At 40.1% G+C, this 23,090-nt stretch overlaps 1 protein-coding gene across 1 annotated transcript in view; it reads left to right on the forward strand.

The window, feature by feature from the left end:
- man2a1 (mannosidase, alpha, class 2A, member 1) overlaps positions 1 to 23,090 on the forward strand; it is a 446,136-nt gene that overhangs the window by 173,785 nt on the left and 249,261 nt on the right. Inside the window, exon 6 of the mRNA XM_039757985.1 lies at positions 61 to 234. Coding sequence (XP_039613919.1) covers positions 61 to 234 — 174 coding nt within the window. The remainder of the gene's footprint in view (positions 1 to 60; positions 235 to 23,090) is intronic.

The following is a 23,090-nucleotide window of genomic DNA, read 5'->3' on the forward strand; positions in this document are numbered from 1 at the left end:
ATATTAAAAGTAGCAAAATCCTTTTAGAAAATTTTACCTATTTATTTGCTTTGTTTGCAGGAGTGAAACCAGTAACTGGGTGGGCAGTTGACCCATTTGGACATTCTTCCACAATGGCCTATATTCTGAAGCGTTCAGGTTTCTCCAACATGCTTATTCAGAGGGTGCACTACTCTGTTAAGAAGCACTTTTCCATTCATAAGACACTTGAGTTCTTCTGGCGCCAAAACTGGGGTAAGGAAAAAGATTTGTATTGCTTCACTGTATTCTTTCAACTAATTTTTTGAATAAACATTTTATGTGAAATACTGTATTGTGTTAGTATTGGGGGAGTCTGTTTCATGGGATTGAAAGGAATAAATTAAATAGAAAATACATTGGAGGAAGTATAATATTTTGTCTGATTTTATGTGATAGTGTGGCTTGTTTCCAGTTTTAATAAATCATTTGCATTTATTGCTGCTTTGAATTTACGCACATTTTAATTACAGTTACTTATTAATGTTTTTGTTTGCTTTAAGTCTCTGTGCCTGGTTTTCTTTTATTTTTGAAAGCCTGAGTAGATTTTTATTTCATTTCAATACATGTTTTCTTTCCTGTGGTACTCATTTATTTCGGGTCATGTCTTGTATGTTATTTAGCAGCTTACTTCTGTTGGGGAAACTCCATTATAATCTATTGGTGTTATTTTTGCAAAAGATCTACAGCGTGCTAGAAGAACTCCACTCTTTTACATATTTAACATCTAATAACATCTCTATTGCTCATTTTCCAGTGATGTACACCCTTGTGTGACCAGTTTTGTTTATGGCCTCTAGAATTGTAGCATGTGGAAAATGAGATTCCTGTTGTTTTATTAGTCAGTCTGACTACTAAATGTGAATAAAGATGTTTCACTTGTGTGTTCTTGAACTCTTGGCCTTTCAGTGTTACTCACATTGGGACCCTGAAGCTGCTTGCTGCTGTATGTGTGCAGAAATATATCAGACCCGGTGTTGGCTATTATAAAAGGAGATTAAGAATAGTAAAAACAAGTATTTCATAATATTTATTAACAAGTGTTAGATATTAGAATAAACCTGACTTATTTTAAATCGTAATTACTTTTGCATACTCTTTATAACCTGTATGTTGTCTTGACACGTCTTTGTTGTGTTTAAGTAATTTTTGATCTCAAAAGCAACTTTTAAAGCCATTTGACTACTTGCCCTGTTGTCACAAGTTTGTGGTTTTCAATTACTTTTATTAGAATATACTTCAAAGGTTCTAATTGATGTTATGCTGCAGTAACAGGAAAATTATGTACCATTTGTACTTTTATGGTGCTGCCACTGGAGAATCTAGTACTTAGAAGAGCACAGATCAAGAAGGCAAATGACTTTGTATCTCTCTTGAGCATTTTTTTTTTTTTTTGTATTTCTCTAAAAAATGATCAGTCAACTCCACAGACTTAAGTGCAGTTAAATATACAATATCATGTGGCACCAGATAACATTCAAGCAGTGCATTTCCTTTCTCCTGTGGACACCATAAAATTAAATCGTCTCTACGGATTTTCTAAGCCAGTTCAGTATACAGACTGCAAAAACTTTTTGGTTTTAAAATAATATTTGCATTTTAGAAGGAACCCTAATTTTGTTATTAACATACCTTGTTGCAAACATTTATATTGGCCTTAGGTAACTGAAATTTGCCAACTGAAATGCTATTTATTTTAGGATTTCAGCTTTGCTGCTTTTCCCTTCTGAACAAATGCCGGCTTACTGCATGTAAACTTGTCATTTTAAGCCATTTTCAATTAAGTAAAGCACACAATACAAGATTAACGACATGAATCACACTTTTAGATGTCATTTAAGTTATAATCTAAAAGATATAAATACAAATGTTAATATTTTGTCTCATGTTTGTCTTTGAAATTCCTCCTTTTTTTAAAATTGGCTACATTTTTAAGTCGATTTTTTGCATATTAGCAAGGTTTCTTACAACACATTTGTAAAGCTGCATTTAAATTTTAAAAGCTTACCATATTTTTGAATTAAAATATATTAAAATATATTGAATTATTCGTGCAGATTTACATATCCAGAAAACCTGTGCCTGACCCTCAGTATGGTTACTGTCATATACTGTAATTCATATAAACTTTTGTCTTGTAATTCTGTTTCCTCCAACATACTGTACTGAAAACATACATGCGAGGATGACTGGTGACTCTATACTGGCATTATATTTATGAGCCTGGATGAATGTGCCCAGTGATGGATAGGCAACCAATCCAGGCTTGAGCTGTGCTCACATTAAAGCTAAAGTTACTGGTTTTCCACTTATAGCAGAATATTTCATACAAAATTTTTTTTTTTTTTGTTTGTTTGTTTTGGTTTAACTGATTGCAGACATCTGTCCTGAATGTGGCTCACCATTCACAAAATTAATAAAAGCAAATGTGCCAGACAAATGTGAAGTAATAGACCACCATGAATGCAGCCAACTTGTTTGTTCTGCAAATTAGTAAAACTGTTTTCAGTGGAGACCATCTGTGAAATCATCAACTCATGATGTTAAGGCAAATTAATTTAAAATGATAATGTCATAGTTGTCGCCTACAGCAAAATTATAACTGCCATATTTGTTAGTAGAAACTTACAGGTATGAAAGAGGAGCTAGGATTTGTTGGAGCAAGATGGAAGGAGGGTTTTGATAAAAATACAGTGCAATTTCTCCATGTCTTGGTGAACATCCATCCATCCATTTTCCAACCCGTTGAATCCGAACACTGGTTCATGGGGGTTTGCTGGAGCCAATCCCAGCCAACACAGGGCACAAGGCAGGAACCAATCCTGGGCAGGGTGCCAACCCACCGCAGGACACACACAAACACACCCACACACCAAGCACACACCAGGGCCAATTTAGAATTGCCAGTCCACCTAACTTGCATGTCTTTGGACTGTGGGAGGAAACCCACGTAGACACAGGGAGAACATGCAAACTCCACGCAGGGAGGACCCGGGAAGCGAACCCAGGTCTCCTAACTGCGAGGCAGCAGCGCTACCATTGCGCCACCGTGCCGCCCTTGGTGAACATTTCAGTACTTAATTTCTTTTGTAAAGACTTTATCCTAAAAATTATATCACTGATGCTTGACATATCCCCTAGAAAGTGTGTTACAATTGGGCTGTACCATTTCGCATTGGGAACAGAATACAGCACACTATCCAGCATTGTCGTCATCAACGGTGTGTTTATTCATCAAGCTGCTATCCAGGCCTTTTAATGACGTCTTATGCACAGCCATCAGCAGTGTGTCTGTCTGCAGAGAGAGTATCAACCTCATCAAAAGGCTTACTTACCTAGGAAGCGACACTCTTGTCTCTGGTGACACTTCCTATGAAGTCAGTTGTCGGATTGGGAGAACTTGGGGACTCACTCGAAAGGGGTGGGTGGCACTCCCGATATCTATATAAAAGGACGAAGGTCCAAGTCTTTAGAGTCCTGTTGCTTCCTGTCTTGCTATATGGTTGTGAGACATGGATGCTATGCACTGTGTTGAATGAGCGGTTGCTCACAGAGTCCCAAATGAGGCACATTACCTGCATTGTGAGGGAGTGTCTGTTACAGCACTACTGCCACTGTAGAGGACCTGAGAGGCTGGACCAGGCCAAGGGGTCGCCCGCGTAACACAGAGTTACAGCAGATAGAGGGTCATTTCTGTAGAGTGGGACTGGACCACGTGTCTACCTGGGGGGTTGCCAACCAAGATCTCGAGCTGTTTCATTGTATGGTGGGTGAGGCAACACGCTGTACCAGTGCACGCTCCCCAACCTGACCTGACTGCTATGCAAGGCTATACAATATGGTGTAATGCTGGAGTAAAGCTGGTGACATAAAATCAGTTGGGACAAGTAAGTTAGCTGAAATGGGTCATTCTCTACTAATCCTACACTTAATGGTGGCAGGGATGCAGGTTCAGTGGGTCCAGACAATTGAATGAATGTATTAATTTAAGTGTTCTGAGTAGATGATGGTGCATCAGGCACAGAGAGGGAATCAATCTTTGAATGGACACTTCAAAAATAAATTGGAAAACTGCATACTATGCATGCTTTCTTTATGAAACAACAGTTTGGCATCAAGGAGTAAAAATGTATACCTGTAAATCAATTCTAGCGATAACTTCACAGTAGTCTTCAAGTGGGGATTTATGTACTGTACTATCACATGTAGCATTGAAAAAACAATCTCAACATGGGTTTTGTTTTTAATCAAAAAACTTAAAATTTAAACAGTCCCACTATAAATCTTCTCTAGCTGCTATGAACTGTTTCCAAAATGCTGGATGTTTATTAAAGGAATACTTCACCAAAAAATGATAATTTTTTTCTAAATTACCCACCCCATATAATTTGTAGAGGTGGCCAGGAAAAAAGTTTAATCTCCTATTTTCTTGGAGAAGTTACATATTAAGGTTTCAAACTCAACAAATCCCTGCAGTGAATAGTTCTGAACAATGGAAAACAATGTGAAAAATGTCAGTGGATAAAAAGAAAAACAATTCTTGCTTTGTCTCATAATCAACCAGTCTGATACCATTTGTATGGTCAAAATGTTTGCATTTTTTTCTAAAGTATTACACCAGAAAACTCTAACAGTCTTTTAATTTGTATTCTTGACCACTGTCACACCCAATCATCTTTCTCTAGTTGTAAATCCTTCACTTCCTCCATTTATTGATAACTGCATTGCTCCCTTAATCCAATATAATCAACTGAAAGATAGGGTGTGAGCCCAAGAGTGATGTGGGCTTTATGTGCAGTACTGATCTGAGTGTGTGACAGGCTGACATAAACTAAATATTTGGTGTGCATGGTTGATGGCTGTGTATTACTTTAAAGAGCAAACCTCCATGAGAAGATGAATGATTATCTTTGTCATGCAGAAATACCCAAGAGCTGCTTATGAAGGCAGATGAAGTCAGAATAATGATCAAATGAGGAAAGGCAGTGACAGATCACTGATGCTGCCTTCTATGATATTGTTTTTCACCATTTTATCTCTTACCACCACACCCATCAGAACCCATCACTTGTCAAATATGGTGCCATATTTGCCTACTGGATTTCTTTCCAGCCTGCACTGCTTTACTTTATTTTGTTCTCACCATGTTTGAATTTTTATTCCATTTTCATAATAGAACACTATAATAATGAGATTTTGTTTTTCATTATCTATTTGAATACAAAAAAGAAATAAAATAAGTAAAGAATATCAGACTCCATAAAGTACAGAAATTGTTATTATAATTCGCAATACAAAATAAAGTGGAAAACCTGATGAACTGAGTGCATAGTGCATGTAAAGAGGAAAAATGAGGCATTTAATTACTCAGAAAAAAATATTTATGAAAGCCTGAATTGCTAATAATATTTAGTAATAAAATTTTACAATTGTGGTGGTAAGAAATTTTGTTTGTGTCTGTACTCCATAAGCAGTAAATTGTTAAGCCGGCAAATATGATTAAAAAATAAATGCAAGAGAGCGAAATTCAGTTTGATTGTGTTGCTTGAACATCAGTTTAAGCCTTTATAATATTACTGAAAGTAGATCAGTGTGTAGTGCAGCTGGCAAATTAGTAAGTTAGTAAAGATGTATTGTGAAGTGTTGGGCGGCTAAACCAGCTAGAATATTAGCTGAGCACAATCAGTGTATGGTTTCTTTATTGTTTATACTCTCTTTATTTTCCTGTTTTTTTTTATTTTATTATTTTCTGTATAATCTTTTTATGAGCGCTTTCTCTCTCTGTCTCCCAGTCTCATCCAAGTACCCACTTCTTTTGCCTTCTCAGTATTATGGACTCTTACATACTGTTCCTTCAGTTAGATATTCAAGAATTTTACAATCAGATTCCTTTGCTAATCTCTACACCACAAGGTGGAAGCATTTATTTTCTTGTTTAGCCTCATTAGAATCTACAAGTTTCCCAGTCTGAAAGTCATAGTCCTGTAACTCGGTGAACAAACCATAGTTTAAACCTCAGGAACTGCAGCCCTCATGGAAAATTGGATTGATTCTGAGCTATCATGCTGTACAATGATTTTCCATGAACTGTTCTTTCAATACACGTCTGTCTAAAAATAAATAAATAAAAAGAAAAATTTAGTTTAAAAAAAAAAAAGTAATGAGCAACAATTATACAATTTATAAAAATCTTATATTGGGCAAACAAGTCCTGCATTGGCAGCTACAAGTTCTTTTCTTTAATACCGTGTTCTTGAATTTTGTCAGGGTTTTCGAAAGGCTAGACATGTGTCTGGGTTACAAACAAGCAAAAGTGAGGTGCAAAGTGCATTTGTGGTTTTGTGTTTAAACGAAAGTCCAAAAAATGTAGTGCAGTAAATAAATAATATCAATAAATACTTCACAGAAACAATTGCTTTATTATGCAAGTTAAAAGTCAATCAATAAATAAATCCATGAATACAAAACAGAATAAAATCGTGCTGTCATTGGGCTCTCTTTCTTTTTCTTGTCCTTCCCAAGTCCAGCACAATTCCCACCTTACCCTGCTCAGGTCTTGTAGCCAGTGGAGACACCAGCAGTTGCAGTCACCTGTTTTGGCTACTGCTACAACTGTCTCTGTCGGCGTCTGCCATGACTCTCCATGCTAGACCCTGCAGCTTCCTCACGACCTTCTGGCGCCTACTGGATTACTTTGAGGGTCCCTCTCTCATCCCCACTTCTTTTAGTGCTCAGTGTACGGCAATCCACCCCTGGAGCGTTGATCACTCTCTCCTCTATAATGCCACCAACTCCCTGTTTCCCATTAGGGTGCTGGTTCGAATTCTCTGATCATGCCTCCTTTCTCTTCTCCTTTCCTTTCAAGTTTTTTTTCTCCTTTCTGCACACCTTATTCTTATCAGGCTACTCTTTTATCCCGCCAGGTTTGCTGTATTTCAATTACAATCCACAGAAAGTAAATGAGGCATCTATACACAATCACATACTCCCGTGTTAGTGCAATCAGTCTCAGTCACCCCATTAAACATGCTGGGGCTGCCTGAGCACACACCTGTGGAGCCTGAGCTACACCAATTTTATTCATTTATCTCAAAATGCAAATCGCCACAACCCTCTCTCACCTCACTGAGCATATCAGTTATTACTGATTTTTTTTTTCATAATTACAAATTAAGCATCTTTTTTTTCCTGCACAAAGTGTTTGATGGGATGACCGAAAATTTATCAGTATCTTTTGATTTTGTTATGGATTAGAGCAGCATGCTTCACCGTTATGAGCATCTAACCCCAAATTTAATTTCATAACCAACTTTCTGCATCACAGAGTCGCATGTAGCCGGAAGCCAATCCCCAACAGCACTGGGTGTAAAGCAACATACATAGCTCAGTAATACTGTTAATTCTATCATAGTGCACACTATCACATTATTAGTCCCTGTCGCATATCTCAAGAGTATACTAGGATTTTTTTGTTCACACGTTCCAAGGTGACCTCGCAGTTTGCTGATGCTGCGCACACTTGAAATTTCATCCCGGAAAAGGAGACGCAGCTCTGCCATGATTTCCCTCATTCTGAAGAAAATACTTTGGTGAGCAAAAATACAGCTCCAGTACTCTATTAATCCTATTTATTTTGCATAATATTCTCAAATAACAAGAACACCTTTGACAAATACTGTATGTTTATCACCATGAATCAAAAGTTGAAAATCAATAACGATGAGTTGCACTGTGTTTTAATTGTTCTGGAGATCTGCCTTGGTCTCAGTTTCCATGTGTCTCCCATTGTATCTCTGTATTTTTCCCAGCCACTGGAGTGCATTGTTGTTTTTGAGGCAGAAGTGCAAAGGTGAAAGAGACGGGGCAACAAAATCTGAAGAAGTTTTTCTTCCTGAAAACCTTTCAATGATTATGATGGAAAACCGTCAAATTCACAATGTACTGAATTCATCCATCCATCCATCCTCTTCCGCTTATCTGAGGTCGTTTTTGCGGGGGCAGCAGCTTGAGCAGAGATGCCCAGACTTCCTTCTCCCCGGCCACTTCTTCTAGCTCTTCCGGGGAATCCCGAGCGTTCCCAGGCCAGCCGGGAGACATGGTCCCTCCAGCATGTCCTGGGTCTTCCCCGGGGCCTCCTCCCAGTTCCTCGCCAGGGAGGTGTCCAGGAGGCATCCTGATCAGATACCCGAGCCACGTCATCTGACCCCGCGGAGGAAACTCATTTTAGCCGTTTGTATTTGCGATCTCGTTCTTTTCGGTCACTACCCATAGCTCATGACCATAGGTGAGGGTAGGAACGTAGATCGACTGGTAAATTGAGAGCTTTGCCTTACAGCTCAATTGCTAACGCATAACATTCACTTGATTGATTTCAAGCATTTTGCTGATGGTTTTCATCTGCACTCTCCATTTGATGCTTTTCGTTAGAGTGATCATCAGTAGTCCACCAGGATTAATAGATTTAACTTGCCCTTTCCATCATTGCCACTCCTCCATCACTGCAAAGCCCTAGTGAAACTTTCCTACTATGTTCATCACTGACAGTAATAAAATTAGCAAAGGGGAAGTCCAAGTGTGAATGCAAAAAATGGATCTTTAGTAGCATGTTGCACTTCATAGTTTTATTTGCTTGAAGGATGTTGTCAACCAGCTAGTGCTCTGTTTGTTGCTCTGTAGTGGCCAAGAAAATTGTCAGTAACATCCTTGATTTACTTCTATACAATTTCGTCTGGCCCCACTAGCAGATCTTTGAACCACCGGTCAATGGTGATGTGTCTCTTTTTTTTTTTTTTTTGACCAATAAAAATGCCTTCCTTAATCTTGTTTGAAATCCTTCATCTTGCTTGTTCATTAGTCCAAGTTTTATATGAAGTGTAGCCAAAGATATCTTTGTTGGGTTGAGAAGTTGGTTATGTGTGCCACACTTATGCCCTGGATGGGCAGTTCTTTATAAAGTAGTGGGACTCTTTAACATGGCTGCCCCATTTGCAAATAAAGCAACAGTACTGTATTCCTAGTAGCATTTCCACTATTTTTAGATCACCACAGATGTTCCAGTTGTAATTGGTTTACTGTATATGTACACTTACCATTTAAACCACAAAAATAGGCAATGGCAATAAAATTATACATTATAGGGACATTTAAAGGTGATTCTTGTATTCAGTAGCCCTAAATCCATGAGAGCCACTGAAAAGTGTTAAAAATTACTTTTCAGAAAATTCACCTAAGAAAATATTCTGAAAAGATCAAAAAAGACTAAAGATTTTTTTGTATCCCCCACTGATATCAACTTATATACACAAGTTCATTCCAACATCTTGTATGCTTTTACCCAGCAATTTTCTGACTTCACAGATGTGGAAGACATTAAATTGAAAATATAATTAATGAAAGAAATCTTGTCCTCAATTTTGACATCTTTAAGTCAGGAACCAGGCAGGAGCAAATTTGTTCCATGCATCCTACTCTGCAAATGATGAAGAGGGAGCATTCATCACAGTAGTCTGTTAAAGAATGGACAAAGAATATAAGAGCAGAGGTCCATTTTATAAACAACTGAATTTACATAACAGTGCTAATTAATGCATATATTTACTCTGATTGGTTCATTGGCTTACACCCAAATAACTTACCCAAGAATAAGTCTATTCTGCTGCACTCTTGTTATTCTCAGATCTCTTAGGTTCAGCATTACCCTTGAAATCTCCATGTATTTGACAACCATCCAGTCTTGCTTTTCATAGGTTTTCTGCTGATCTCTTAGTCATCTCTTAGTACATTTAATATATTAAATCAACCTTTCTCCTAATACATTCTTGTCTTTTATCTACTTAACCATTTCAGTAGTTCTCTTCATGACATTTCTAAAAAAGATGCTTATATACAGTATATCAATGGGCACTGCAAACCAAAATACTTAACTATGGTTTTCCTCGAAATTATTCTCTCACACAGGACATCTTAGAGAATTGTTCTAGGTCTCGTGCTGCCACACTGTTGAGTCGACTTTACTGAGATTTTTGACCTGGTTTTGTTGACAAATGCAGCTGATGTAATAATTTTCCATTAAATTCTGGGAGTTGCTTGCATGTGTGAACAGGGATGTGAATCTCCATTTGCCTGCATAGGCAAAATGTATGAACAATATGCAGGCAGTACTCTGGTCTGCAGTATGGCCTAGGCCACTCGATCAGTGTGGAAACTGCACTATCTTACTATCCCTTTTGAGCTTATGCAAAGCTATTATAAATTCAGCAGTGTGTAAGATATCAGGTACAAAACTGACATATACATTAAAGTATTTCAAATTGCTTCATAGATGTTTCAAACAATTTCCTTCAGTTCTCCAGAGTGTATTTGGTCACACTGTGTGTCTGTTGCACTAGGCTTTGGTCAGTGAAACTTTCTGAAACTGCCTTTTCCTCTGGGACACCACCCATGTTTCTCCTGTCGTCTTCTGAGTTCTTTTATCATCATGTTATCTTTGTTCACATGAATGGTTATCTTGTTTATAAGAAGATGGAAAGAGCTGGAGTGGTGCTGAAGTCATCCATCCATCCATCCATCCTCTTCCGCTTATCCGAGGTCGGGTCGCGGGGGCAGCAGCTTAAGCAGAGAGACCCAGACTTCCCTCTCCCGGCCACTTCTTCCAGCTCTTCGGGAGAATCCCAAAGGCGTTCCCAGGCCAGCCGGAGACATAGTCCCTCCAGCGTGTCCTGGGTCTTCCCCGGGGCCTCCTCCCGTTTGGACGTGCCCGGAACACCTCACCAGGGAGGCGTCCAGGAGGCATCCTGATCAGATGCCCGAGCCACCTCATCTGACTCCTCTCGATGCGGAGGAGCAGCGGCTCTACTCTGAGCCCCTCCCGGATGACTGAGCTTCTCACCCTATCTTTAAGGGAAAGCCCAGACACCCTGCGGAGGAAACTCATTTCAGCCGCTTGTATTCGCGATCTCGTTCTTTCGGTCACTACCCATAGCTCGTGACCATAGGTGAGGGTAGGAGCGTAGATCGACTGGTAAATTGAGAGCTTTGCCTTACGGCTCAGCTCCTTTTTCACCACGACAGACCGATGCAGAGCCCGCATCACTGCGGATGCCGCACCGATCCGCCTGTCGATCTCACGCTCCATTCTTCCCTCACTCGTGAACAAGACCCCGAGATACTTGAACTCCTCCACTTGGGGCAGGATCTCTCCCCCAACCCTGAGAGGGCACTCCACCCTTTTCCGGCTGAGGACCATGCTCTCGGATTTGGAGGTGCTGATTCTCATCCCAGCCGCTTCACACTCAGCTGCGAACCGATCCAGAGAGCTGAAGATCACGGCCTGATGAAGCAAACAGGACAACATCATCTGCAAAAAGCAGTGACCCAATCCTGAGTCCACCAAACCGGACCCCTTCAACACCCTGGCTGCGCCTAGAAATTCTGTCCATAAAAGTTATGAACAGAATCGGTGACAAAGGGCAGCCCTGGCGGAGTCCAACTCTCACTGGAAGCGGGCTCGACTTACTGCGGCAATGCGGACCAAGCTCTGACACGGTTGTACAGAGACCGAACAGCTCTTATCAGGGGTCCGGTACCCCATACTCCCGAGCACCCCCACAGGATTCCCGAGGGACACGGTCGAATGCCTTTTCCAAGTCCACAAAACACATGTAGACCGGTCGGGCAAACTCCCATGCACCCTCCAGGACTCTGCTAAGGGTGAAGAGCTGGTCCACTGTTCGCGACCAGGACGAAAACCACACTGTTCCTCCTGAATCCGAGGTTCGACTATCCGACGGACCCTCCTCTCCAGAACCCCCGAATAGACTTTTCCAGGGAGGCTGAGGAGTGTGATCCCTCTATAGTTGGAACACACCCTCCGGTCCCCCTTTTTAAAGAGGGGGACCACCACCCGGTCTGCCAATCCAGAGGCACTGTCCCGATGTCCATGCGATGTTGCAGAGGCGTGTCAACCAAGACAGTCCTACAACATCCAGAGCCTTAAGGAACTCGGCGTATCTCATCCACCCCGGGGCCCTGCCACCAAGGAGTTTTTTGACCACCTCGGTGACTTCAGTCCCAGAGATGGGAGAGCCCACCTCAGAGTCCCCAGGCTCTGCTTCCTCGTGGAAGGCATGTTAGTGGGATTGAGGAGGTCTTGAAGTACTCCTCCCACCGACCCTAGCGTCAGTGAGGTCAGCAGCGCACCATCCCCACCATATACGGTGTTGACACTGCACTGCTTCCCCTCCTGAGGCGCGGACGGTGGACCAGAATCTCCTCGAAGCCGTCCAAAGTCGTTCTCCATGGCCTCTCCAAACTCCTCCCATGCCCGAGTTTTGCCTCAGCAACAACGAAGCAGCGTTCGCTTGGCCTGCGGTACCTATCAGCTGCCTCCAGAGACCCACAGGACAAAAAGTCCTATAGGACTCCTTCTTCAGCTTGACGGCATCCCTCACGCCGGTGTCCACCAGCGGGTTGGGGATTGCCGCCACGACAGGCACCGACCACCTTGCGGCCACAGCTCCGGTCAGCCGCCTCAACAATAGAGGCACGGAACATGGCCCATTGGACTCAATGTCCCCACCTCCCTCGGGGCGTGGTTGAAGTTCTGCGGAGGTGGGAGTTGAAGCTACTTCTGACAGGGGACTCTGCCAGCCGTTCCCAGCAGACCCTCACAACACGTTTGGGCCTACCAGGTCTGACCGGCATCTTCCCCCACCATCGAAGCCAACTCACCACCAGGTGGTGATCAGTTGACAGCTCGCCCCTCTCTTCACCCGAGTGTCCAAGACATATGGCGCAAGTCCGGCGACACGACCACAAAGTCGATCATCGACCTGAGGCCTAGGGTGTCCTGGTGCCAAGTGCACATATGAACACCCTTATGCTTGAACATGGTGTTCGTTATGGACAATCCATGGCGAGCACAGAAGTCCAATAACAAAACACGCTCGGGTTCAGATCGGGGCCATTCCTCCCAATCACGCCCTTCCAGGTCTCACTGTCATTGCCCACGGAGCATTGAAGTCTCCCAGCAAAGCGAGGGAATCCCAGAAGGTATGCCCTCTAGCAACCCCTCCAGAGACTCCAAAAAGGGTGGATACTCCAAACTGCTGTTCGGGCATATGCACAAACAACAGTCAGGACCCTTCCCCCACCCGGCGGAGGGAGGCCACCCTCGTCCACGGGGTAAACCCCAATGCACAGGCTCCAAGTGGGGGCAATAAGTATGCCCACACCTGCTCGGCCTCTCACGGGGCAACTCCAGAGTGGTAGAGAGTCCAGCCCCTCTCAAGAAGATTGGTTCCAGAGTCCAAGCTGTGCGTCGAGGTGAGTCCGACTATATCTAGCGGAACCTCTCGACCTCGCGCACAAGCTCAGGCTCCTTCCCCTTCAGAGAGGTGACATTCCACGTCCCAAGAGCCAGTTTCTGTAGCCGAGGATCAGACCGCCAAGGTCCCGCCCGCCACCACCCAACTCACACTGCACCCAACCTCCTTGGCCCCTCCCATAGGTGGTGAGCCCATGGGGAGGAGGACCCACGTTACCTCTTCGGGCTGTGCCCGGCCGAGCCCCATGGGTGCAGGCCCGGCCACCAGGCGCTCTCCATCGAGCCCCACCTCCAGGCCTGGCTCCAGAGGGGGGCCCCGGTGACCCGCGTCCGGGCAAGGGAAAACGTTGTCCAAAGTTTTTACTCTTCATTGGAGGTTTGTTGAACCGCTCTTTGTCTCATCCCTCACCTAGGACCAGTTTGCCTTGGGTGGCCCTACCAGGGGCATAAGGCCCCGGACAACATAGCTCCTAGGATCATTGGGACACGCAAACCCCTCCACCACGATAAGGTGACGGTTCAAGGAGGAGGTGCTGAAGTCATGTTTCCTATATTGATGATTTATCCACACACTTGCTGCTTGTTCATTTCAAGTGTACATTGTATAAGCAGGGTTTCATAGTCTTACGTTTGCATTGAAATGAATTTCACACTGAAGCACTGTACATTTAGTTAGTGAACACTTAGTTTGTGATATGTGAAGTAAGTAGTGGGAATTACTAAGTGGCAACTAGACACCATACAAGACTAGGGAATAATTAAAATCATCACTGTTCACACTACCTCATATTTTCACATCAAAATATATATGTTTCATGTATAATAACACTGTTTCATCAAGTAGCAATGTCCAGCTCATAAATTGAACTAATCCAGAATTAAATTACACCTAGATCTTTTTAGTTATGCAGTTTTATGTTGTCATCTGGCAATCATTTGGAATTCATTTTTCTAAAAGACTCAAAAAGAGGCTTTGTTGGCCTTTTTTTTTTTAATTTGTTATCTGCTTCTAATTTTCAGTTTCACCTGCCAAGCGATCTGGCATCACTAACTCTTCTGTGATTAATATACTTAGAAAAGATTGGCATCCTGCTCACTGCCTGGCACTTTGCACATTTAGGAAAAGATTCTGATAACTTTGCACACTGTACATAGTCTGCAGTATCCATAAATGTCCATGTATTTTTCAGTAGCTTTGATCTAGCTTTTACAGTTTGGCAGAAGTGAAAAAACTGAGCTTCTAGCATTTCATTTTGATTGCCTGTCTCAAACCATTTTGTTTTCAAAACTCTCAAAAACTGTTTGGACAGATTTGGAATCAAGAATTGTGCCCTAGTACTGTGATCATTTGGCTGCAAGTCAGAATCCTGTTTTGCCTCGACTCAAGCATGAAAATTAGCATCTGCTAAGTCAAACTGCTGTCAGATGGTATTGTTAGCAGACAGCATTACATTAGGTTTGAAGTACATGTCCCAAGTTGGGGGAAAATACGTAAAGGTAATTTCCACACTGAAAAAAAACCAATACTGAAATGTAGCTTTGGCTTTGCAGCCTCCGTAATTTGTATATATGAAAAAATGGGCTGGCGGCATTGGTGAACAGGGAGCAAATGTCATTGACAACAAAAGGGTAAAAGAGAAGACTGGGTGTGTAACGCAGCCATTAACGCGAAAGAATTAAAAGGTTAAAGAGTCTTTCAGAGCTGTGAGGGAAATGTGTAATCAAAATTTGATAATAAATTTGGCCAAACCTATTAAAACGAGCGTTGAAAATGGAAACATCAGTGATTGTATATGCATATGCACATACTGTACAAAGCTAGTACAAGGTGAGTAACCTGATTATGGCATAGGTATATGTGATATTTGGAATAATTTATTTCATGACCTGTATAGTACATTTTGGAAAACATTGTAGCACTGATGCAACATTATTTATATTCATTCGCATGCCTTCTTGTGGTTGTAATCATTTTCATAGAATATTGCATTACTGCAACAATGTTTTCTAATTGGTACTATTCAGGTAATAAAATAATTTCTTCAAAATATCACATACATTTGTCACTTTTTTCTTTCTATTTCCTATTTTTATTTATTTATTTATTTATTTATTTTTCCTACTATTTAAGTCTTACTTTGTTGGCCTAGCTTTCTTTCTCAGGGGTGGGGGTTGATTAGTTTCGAACCTAGTTTTGTAAAACTTGACTTGCTTGTATGGAATGTTATTTCATTTTAATAAATTCAATAAAATTTTAAATAAATAAAACATCCAGATACTACTTTCTGCTGTATTAGTAGTCAGAGGCCCACTTTCTCAGATCAGCTGGATAAGCATTCAATTCTGACTCGGAGACCCAGCTTCACTGTCAACCTCTTCATGTGTGGAAGGTACAATGGAGAGTGACTCTGAGTGTCAGTGACAAGATAGCAAGAGTGTTCTGGATATTCAGCTCTGCTCCGAATTTCTGCTTCTTTATAACTAGACTCTTCTGTTCCTTTTAAACTGGTCAACAAGTTGGGACCACTGCTTTCAGCATTTGCAAATGTCCGTCTCAATGAAATATTCATCCCCATTAACATGCTTCAAACTTGACTTCTCCTAAGTTGCAAATTGTGTAATTCTTATTTGCGAACCCTAGATGTTGGCCAAATGGAACAACTCTATTACAGTTCTGGCCTTGGCTTATATATAGTCTTCACGTTACAGTGCACAAGAAGCATGCTTTGTAAACATTTTGGTGCCTTCAGAAGGTGCTTACATGAGGTCACATGCTTTGACATATGAATACAGTAGAATGCTGATGAATTCCTTCTTGATTTGTGTAATTCCTTTCTGATGTGCTTGAGAAGCATAGAAAACTGATTTCCCTTCATACATTACAAAACAACTAAGGCTGGCTGGAATCATTTTGGATAACAGAGAGATTTGGAAACATCATAGTATTACAGGACAGGGTTGGATATCACAACGTGTTGCATGTTGATTAGTATATTCAAGTAAGAATTTCACTATACTATGTGCAGATAGCAGTAATTACCCTGTGAAGTAAGAATTTCACTGGCTTCTTGGTTATACACTGCTTTTATGTCACATGGTGCTTTATATTGGGACACTTACTTTCTCTGGGTCTGTTTTAAGGTTACTGGCTGACAGAAAATAGCCATGAAGTTTTTTAACACTCGGCCTCAGTTTCATCTGTCTGCAGCAGTCTTCTGTATTGGCTCCACTGCGGCCTTCCAGTAATTCATGCTGTTTTCTTTGATAAATCTCTGCTGCCAGTGAAACACCAAATGGTATCCAGAATGATGTGCCGTAGTTGCTCTCATCATGAAGCTTGCATTGTGAGATCGCTTTTCTTACATTCAGTAAAGTGAAAAGTTTAGCCTTTGGGAGCTTGGACAGCACATCCTCAAGCACAGGCATTTTGCAGTATGACCTTCAAAGGGCCCAACTGAGATGTTCTGAATCAATACATACCTGCAGCTTGTCAGACTTCATAACGATCACGATTACTAATCCATTCTGTGGGCTCACTCTATGGGCACTAAATGACCATCTGCCTTCTACTTATCAACTTGTTCTTTCAATGGCTTTCCCAGCCATTGGCACATTTCTGGGTGCACACTGCACTGCATCCAGTTCATTGTGAACATTTCCTGGTACTGATTCCACAGGTTCATTATGCATGTTATTATATTTTTTGGTGAGTGCTCCTTGCTGTTATTGTCCACAGTGTACAGGTCAGGTGGAATACTGAAATGAATGAGGCCAAGGAGCTTAAATGTGGACCAGTATAATAAAGGCTGCCAGTCAGCTTCCATTGTTTCAAACTCTAAACTGTTTTGTGTGCCATGCACTATGCATCTTGATTGAAAAAGTCCCAAGGAGTTCACAAGTTGCCCTGAATAAAGTTTTAGTTTAGTAATGCTTAGACGTTACTTATTTGGGTGTGTAAGCCTCGTGTTATCTTAAAAGCTTGTAAAATTACATGTGGCACCAGAGCTGAGACTTGTCGTTCATTTTTAAGGAAACCAAACTTTTTATGCTGCTGGATTAAGCCAATGCATTCATTTGTGAAATCATTGCCTATCTTGGGGTGTGCCAGGTCAGTGGTTTGAAGCTTTTTCTAAAGTCAGTGGTGGATTTACAGGTCATGGGTCTCTTATTATTTTACAAAAAAAAAAAGTTTGCTTTAATCAACTCTTTAAAGACTTAGTGGTGTAGCAATGTTACCTTTCATTTCAAAGGTAATGCGCAAGTCATATTACTTTACTCAAGAAAATGTACTATAATTCTTCAGTTACAGTAAATAACTGGCCGTTAAGCTAGCAGATATTCAGCCATCAAGAAACAGTCAGAATCCTAGACGACTGTACTGTTTATATCAGTGAAATTAATACGGTAGACAATTAAAATTCATTATCAAGATTAGATTATACTTTTTCAGTTAAAGAAGGATTTTTAGTTAAATTGCTTAAAAAATTGCTTGGCTCTCCATTGTGTGTACATACTGTATGTACCTATAAATCTGTCAGAGTTTTGTGGTTTTCTTTTGCTTTTCAAGCACATCAGAAAGAAGTGATTGGTAGTGCCAACAGACTGTATGCTGTTTCCCATGAGATGGAAGATCTTCTCTGTGCTAATACCAGCATACAGTGCTATCCACAGGTTTTATAGTACAAGCTGATTGGTTAAATGCAATAACGCTGTCTCTCGAGTTCTGTGGATTTCGGTCTCTGGTAGGCTGCATTTTTTGGTGTCAGTTGTCACTCCCACAGTAATCACTAACATGTGCTTTTCACAGCAATGTTCAGCACTGTTTTGTCTGTTATTAATAGCTTGTCCTTAAATGCTCCGTGTTTTCCCCTTAATTATGTGATAAAGCTGAGCTCATTTGCCATTTGTTTGCAGCTTTGAATATATATGGCTGTAATCTTTTTTGCCAGTTTGATAAGCTCCTGAAACATGTTCATAATAGCAGTCCTGTCACTGGGCTGCTCCAGAGTCCCACTGAGATTGTGCTTGGTCGCAGTCTGTCTCCATGACTATCCTTAACCTGATTGCCTACACTGGCTGTTTTTTCTCCATAAGGCTGGTTGCCATTCTTTAACCCTCAGATTCTCCTCATATTTAAAGGCCACCAATTTCATCTTTGTGAATAACACCTTTTGGAGTTTGGGGGAGCTGACTATGATTTATTATTAATGAAACTTGCAACTGAAATAACCTCAGAAGACATGCGGTTCACGGTCATGTATAACACATGCATTTTGTATCATCTCCAATAAATTAAATTCACTTACATGTACGATATAGGCAGAGTGGCCCAGTGATTAATGCTGCTACGCCACAGCTCCCCAAGACTGAGTTTGAATCCTACCATGTTCATAGTCTGTGTGGAGTTTTCATGTTTTCTTCATTCTATACATGGATTTTTCACCCACATTTGTTTCTCTCCCACATCCTTCCAAAGGTGTACATCTTATATTATGAGTTTGCTTGTCACCTGAATAGGTTAGTAATCCCTTGATTATGAGGATTTGGGTGAATAAATGGATGGCTACTGTGTTATTAGAAACAACATGTCTAGTTGGAAAAAATCAGAAGATCAAAATTCTAATTATATTTAATGTTCTGTCTGCTGCATCTACAGTAGATTGGGGGATTCATTTTTGTAACAAAAGACACTGTGAAAGGTACTGCATAAAATATAAGCTAGATAAAGCAAACAATGAGATAAAGCCCTTTAAAATTTAAACTTTTAGCTTTCTTAGTTTGACATAAATGCTAAAATCACTTATTTAAGTGTAAATCTTCATAAAAAAAAAACCTGAATGTCATATTTTGACACATTTATAGAATCAAAGAGCTCTAGGATATATTTTAGAAACTATTTCTTTTGTCAGACTTTGCTGAAAGATTTCATCAAAGCATCTACAAATGCTATCAGAGCTGCTGCTGATTAGTAATGAGTATGAAATGAAACTGAAGTGACATCAAATTATTCCCCTCGTTTAATCTGCAGACGAATAGAGTCTGTAACTGCAGCCTTAAAAACAATTTTTTTTTTTATAATCGCTCATTAATCATTGTGACAAACAGTTAGTTAGAAATCTGCTTCACTCAGCCACTGTGTCTGTTAGAAAGAATAAAAGAAAGGTATCAAAGTACAGGGAAAAAAACTAGCAAAGTGAAGAAAGACACATAGCCAAGTTTAAAAGACTTAATATTCTAAATGTCTGTCCTTGTTTTAATGAATAGTACATTCTAATAAACACACAATAGACAAGTTGTCTAAAAAGTATTTTTTTAATATTATAATGACTAGAATATTAGAATGACTATTGTATTAATAATGCAGCCAAATCTTGGATCAAAAGCAATTTGTAAATGCTAACTTTGAGAATATGAGCACAGCAGAATTTCGCTACCATAAAATTCTGTATATAAGTGAAATAGTTAGCCCTCAAAAGAAAAATTTTTTCCTGTTTTTGTCATACTGTGCAGCCCTTGTGTTCAGTGGGAATGGACTGATGTCCTGCAAGAATGCCTCTTTTTCTTTCTATATTGCCAACACACTGCAGCTGCTTCTGGTTTATAATCAATAATTAAAGATGATCTAAATGTTGACTAAATATTGTAACCACCAAGAAAAGTAATATTTAGCAGGATATCATTAATAAGATGGATACAAGGTTTACTGAATAATGAAATAACTATTTTTCTTTGTCATTTTTAGCATCACATTCTTTCCAGTTATATTAATGTCTTTTCTGTCCCATAATTCTTAGTAACACTCAAAATTAAATTGTGCTTTTGAGAATATAATCAATAAGCATTTATAGACTTACATGCTTGCACATAATTGTAGTGATCTGAGACAACAAAATCATTCAATAAGTTCACATTAAATCAGTTATAAATATCAAATTAGGAAGAAAGTTATATGTGTAGTGCTGGACGGCACATCCTTTATTTTTTTTTACTGAAATGAAATGAAGAATTGGTGCAAAAAGTATATACTGCATCATCAAAGAAAAGTTTTTGGTTGGAAATGCTGCAGAGACAATATTGATGATTTAGTTCTTTAAATTAATCTGACTGAAGTAAGTGCACAATATTTGGAGAAATGTTCTGTACTATGTGTGCTTAAATTATAATCTGACTTCTTTGTTCTGATGTACATACTGTAATTTGTACAGCAACACGCGAGGAAATGGCTTGTCTTGAATGGTGGCAGCTGTGTTTTCAGGCAGTCTTTTGACATTCCACTTTTTTCTGTCTTGTTCTGTTTACTTGAAATTGTTAAATATCACTATATATACATTCAATTTATATTTTGTTTACCAGATTATCTTCTCCTCTATCAAGTTTTTTCCTTCCCATCTGCCATTTCAATATATTGTTTTATGAAGAAATCACGTTGAAACTGATTTTTAAAAAAATACATCCATTTCTGTTTTGTTGAATTAATTTTAAAGGATATATTAGTTCTGTCTAAAGTGGCTTTATATTTTTATAGATTACTAACAATTAGCTTTCTCAAGGGCTCATTCTCAGCACTACAGACAGAAGCTATAAAAAGTATTTATCTTCTTGGGAGTTTTCACATTTATATCATTATGTCTATGACTAGAATTTGGCTTTTTCGACACTGATCAACATTTAAGGACTCTTTAATATCAAAGTGAAGACAGATCTCTGCAGCGTGACTAAAAGAAATTACAGATATACAAAATAATTGATCACATAAGTGTTCACCCCCTTTTTAGTATTACACATTTAAATCATCACTGATGTCTATCTGTCATGCAGACCGCAGTTTGTAAGACTCAAGGACTGTGTTTCTGATGCGGTTGTGAGCACCACAAGGAGCAGTCCTGTCTCCTTTTCTCTTCACTCTGTACCTCCGACTACAAATATAACACCAAGTTATATCACTTGCAGAAATTCTCAGATGATTCTGCACTTTTTTGAGTGTATTGATAAAGAGGACGAGACAGAGTATAGGAGTCAGGTGGAGAAGCTTGAATTGTCTGCACCTTAACATCGGCTAAAACAAGGAACTGGTTATTGACTTTCTCCGCACTAAGGAGTCTCTGTAACTGGTCACTATTCAAGGAGTGGATGTAGAGGTGGTCCACTCCTACAAGTACTTGTGGGTCCACATCAGTGACAGGCTGGACTGGTCTCATAACACTGAGGAAGTATATAAGAAAGAGCAGACTCTTTTTTTCTTAGGAGACTGTGTTCTTTTTATGTGTGTAGGAACATCCTTCACATCATCTACAACTCTATAATGGCCAGCGTGATTTTCTCTGCTGTGGTGTTCTAGCCCAGTAACATCACTTTAAAATAGGATCAACAAGCTAATTAAAAGGACGGGCTCAGATATGGGATGTACTCTGGACACCCCCGGAGGCTGCAGTGAAGGAGAGAATATACCAGAACTGAGTGCCCTTATGAACAATTCTGCACTTCCTCTCTCTGACACATTAGCATTGAGTACTTTCAGCCAATGAATCATTCAGCAGAAGTGTGTCAAGAAATGTGACAAGGACTCGTTTGTACGAACATCAATATGTCTTCATAATGCCTCATTGGGACTGAGACAGCCAAGTCTGAAGTTTTCTTTCTTTTTAGTCACACTGGTGTGTTTAGACCACATGTTTTTGTATATATGTTCATTTCTCTATCTATTTATGCATTTATTTAAAAATAAAAAGGCAAATTTCCCCCGGGGACAAATAAATAAAGTTATATCTAGTAGGTTTTAGAATTACAGAATTTGCTAAATGGAAATCACTTGTCTGTAGTCAATGGGTTTTAATTGATTGCAGTATAAAAGCACTTGATCTGGAAGGTCCTTCTTGAGGAGAGTCAGCATTGTGATCTAACTTACAATGAAGATATCAGAACACACCAAGCAACTCCATGAAAGGTGACTGAAAAGCACAAGCTTAGGTATTGAGATACGTCTCTGAATATCCATTGAAGTACATTTAAATGAATCGTTAAGAAATGGAAGGAATTTGGCACATCTGTAAATCTGTGAAGAGCAGACCACCCTTTAGTCTTCTGAGTGACCATGCACAAAGAAGACTAATCGGGGAAGCCACCATATATGAGAAATATGAGAAGATACAAGTTACTGTGGCAGAGATCAGAGAGTCTGTGCAGACAGCAACTGTTTCTTGGGTGCTTCACCAGTCGCAGCTTTATGGAAAAGTGGCAAAGAGAAAATGACATGACATTCTGATGTTAGCAGGAGGAAAGTTCTATAGTCTGTTTTTGGCCATTAGACAAAATGCCACATTTGGTGCAAGCCATACACTACATATTATCAAAAACACATTGTTCACATGGTGAAGCATGATTGTGGCAGCATTATGCTGTTAGAATGATTCTCTGCTTTAAGCCCTGGATGATTTGTGAAGGTAAAATAAATGCAGCAAAATATGGGGAAATCCTGGAGGAGAAACAAGTGTGGCCTGCAAGAAGCCCGAGCATTGGAAGAAGATTTGTTTTCCAGCATGACAATGACTTCAAGCTACAGGTATACAAGAATAGTTTAAGGGCAACAATGTTAATGTCTTGGAGTAGTTCATTCAGAGTCCCAGATCTCAATCCAGCTGAGAATTTGTGGCTGGACTTGAAAAAGGCTGCTCACTCACGATCCCCATACAACCTGACAGAGCTTGAGCAGTTTTTGAAAAAAAGAATGGCAAAAAATTTCAGTGCCCAG

Source organism: Polypterus senegalus, chromosome 7 (genome assembly GCF_016835505.1).
Source record: "Polypterus senegalus isolate Bchr_013 chromosome 7, ASM1683550v1, whole genome shotgun sequence".
Lineage (NCBI taxonomy): Eukaryota > Metazoa > Chordata > Cladistia > Polypteriformes > Polypteridae > Polypterus > Polypterus senegalus.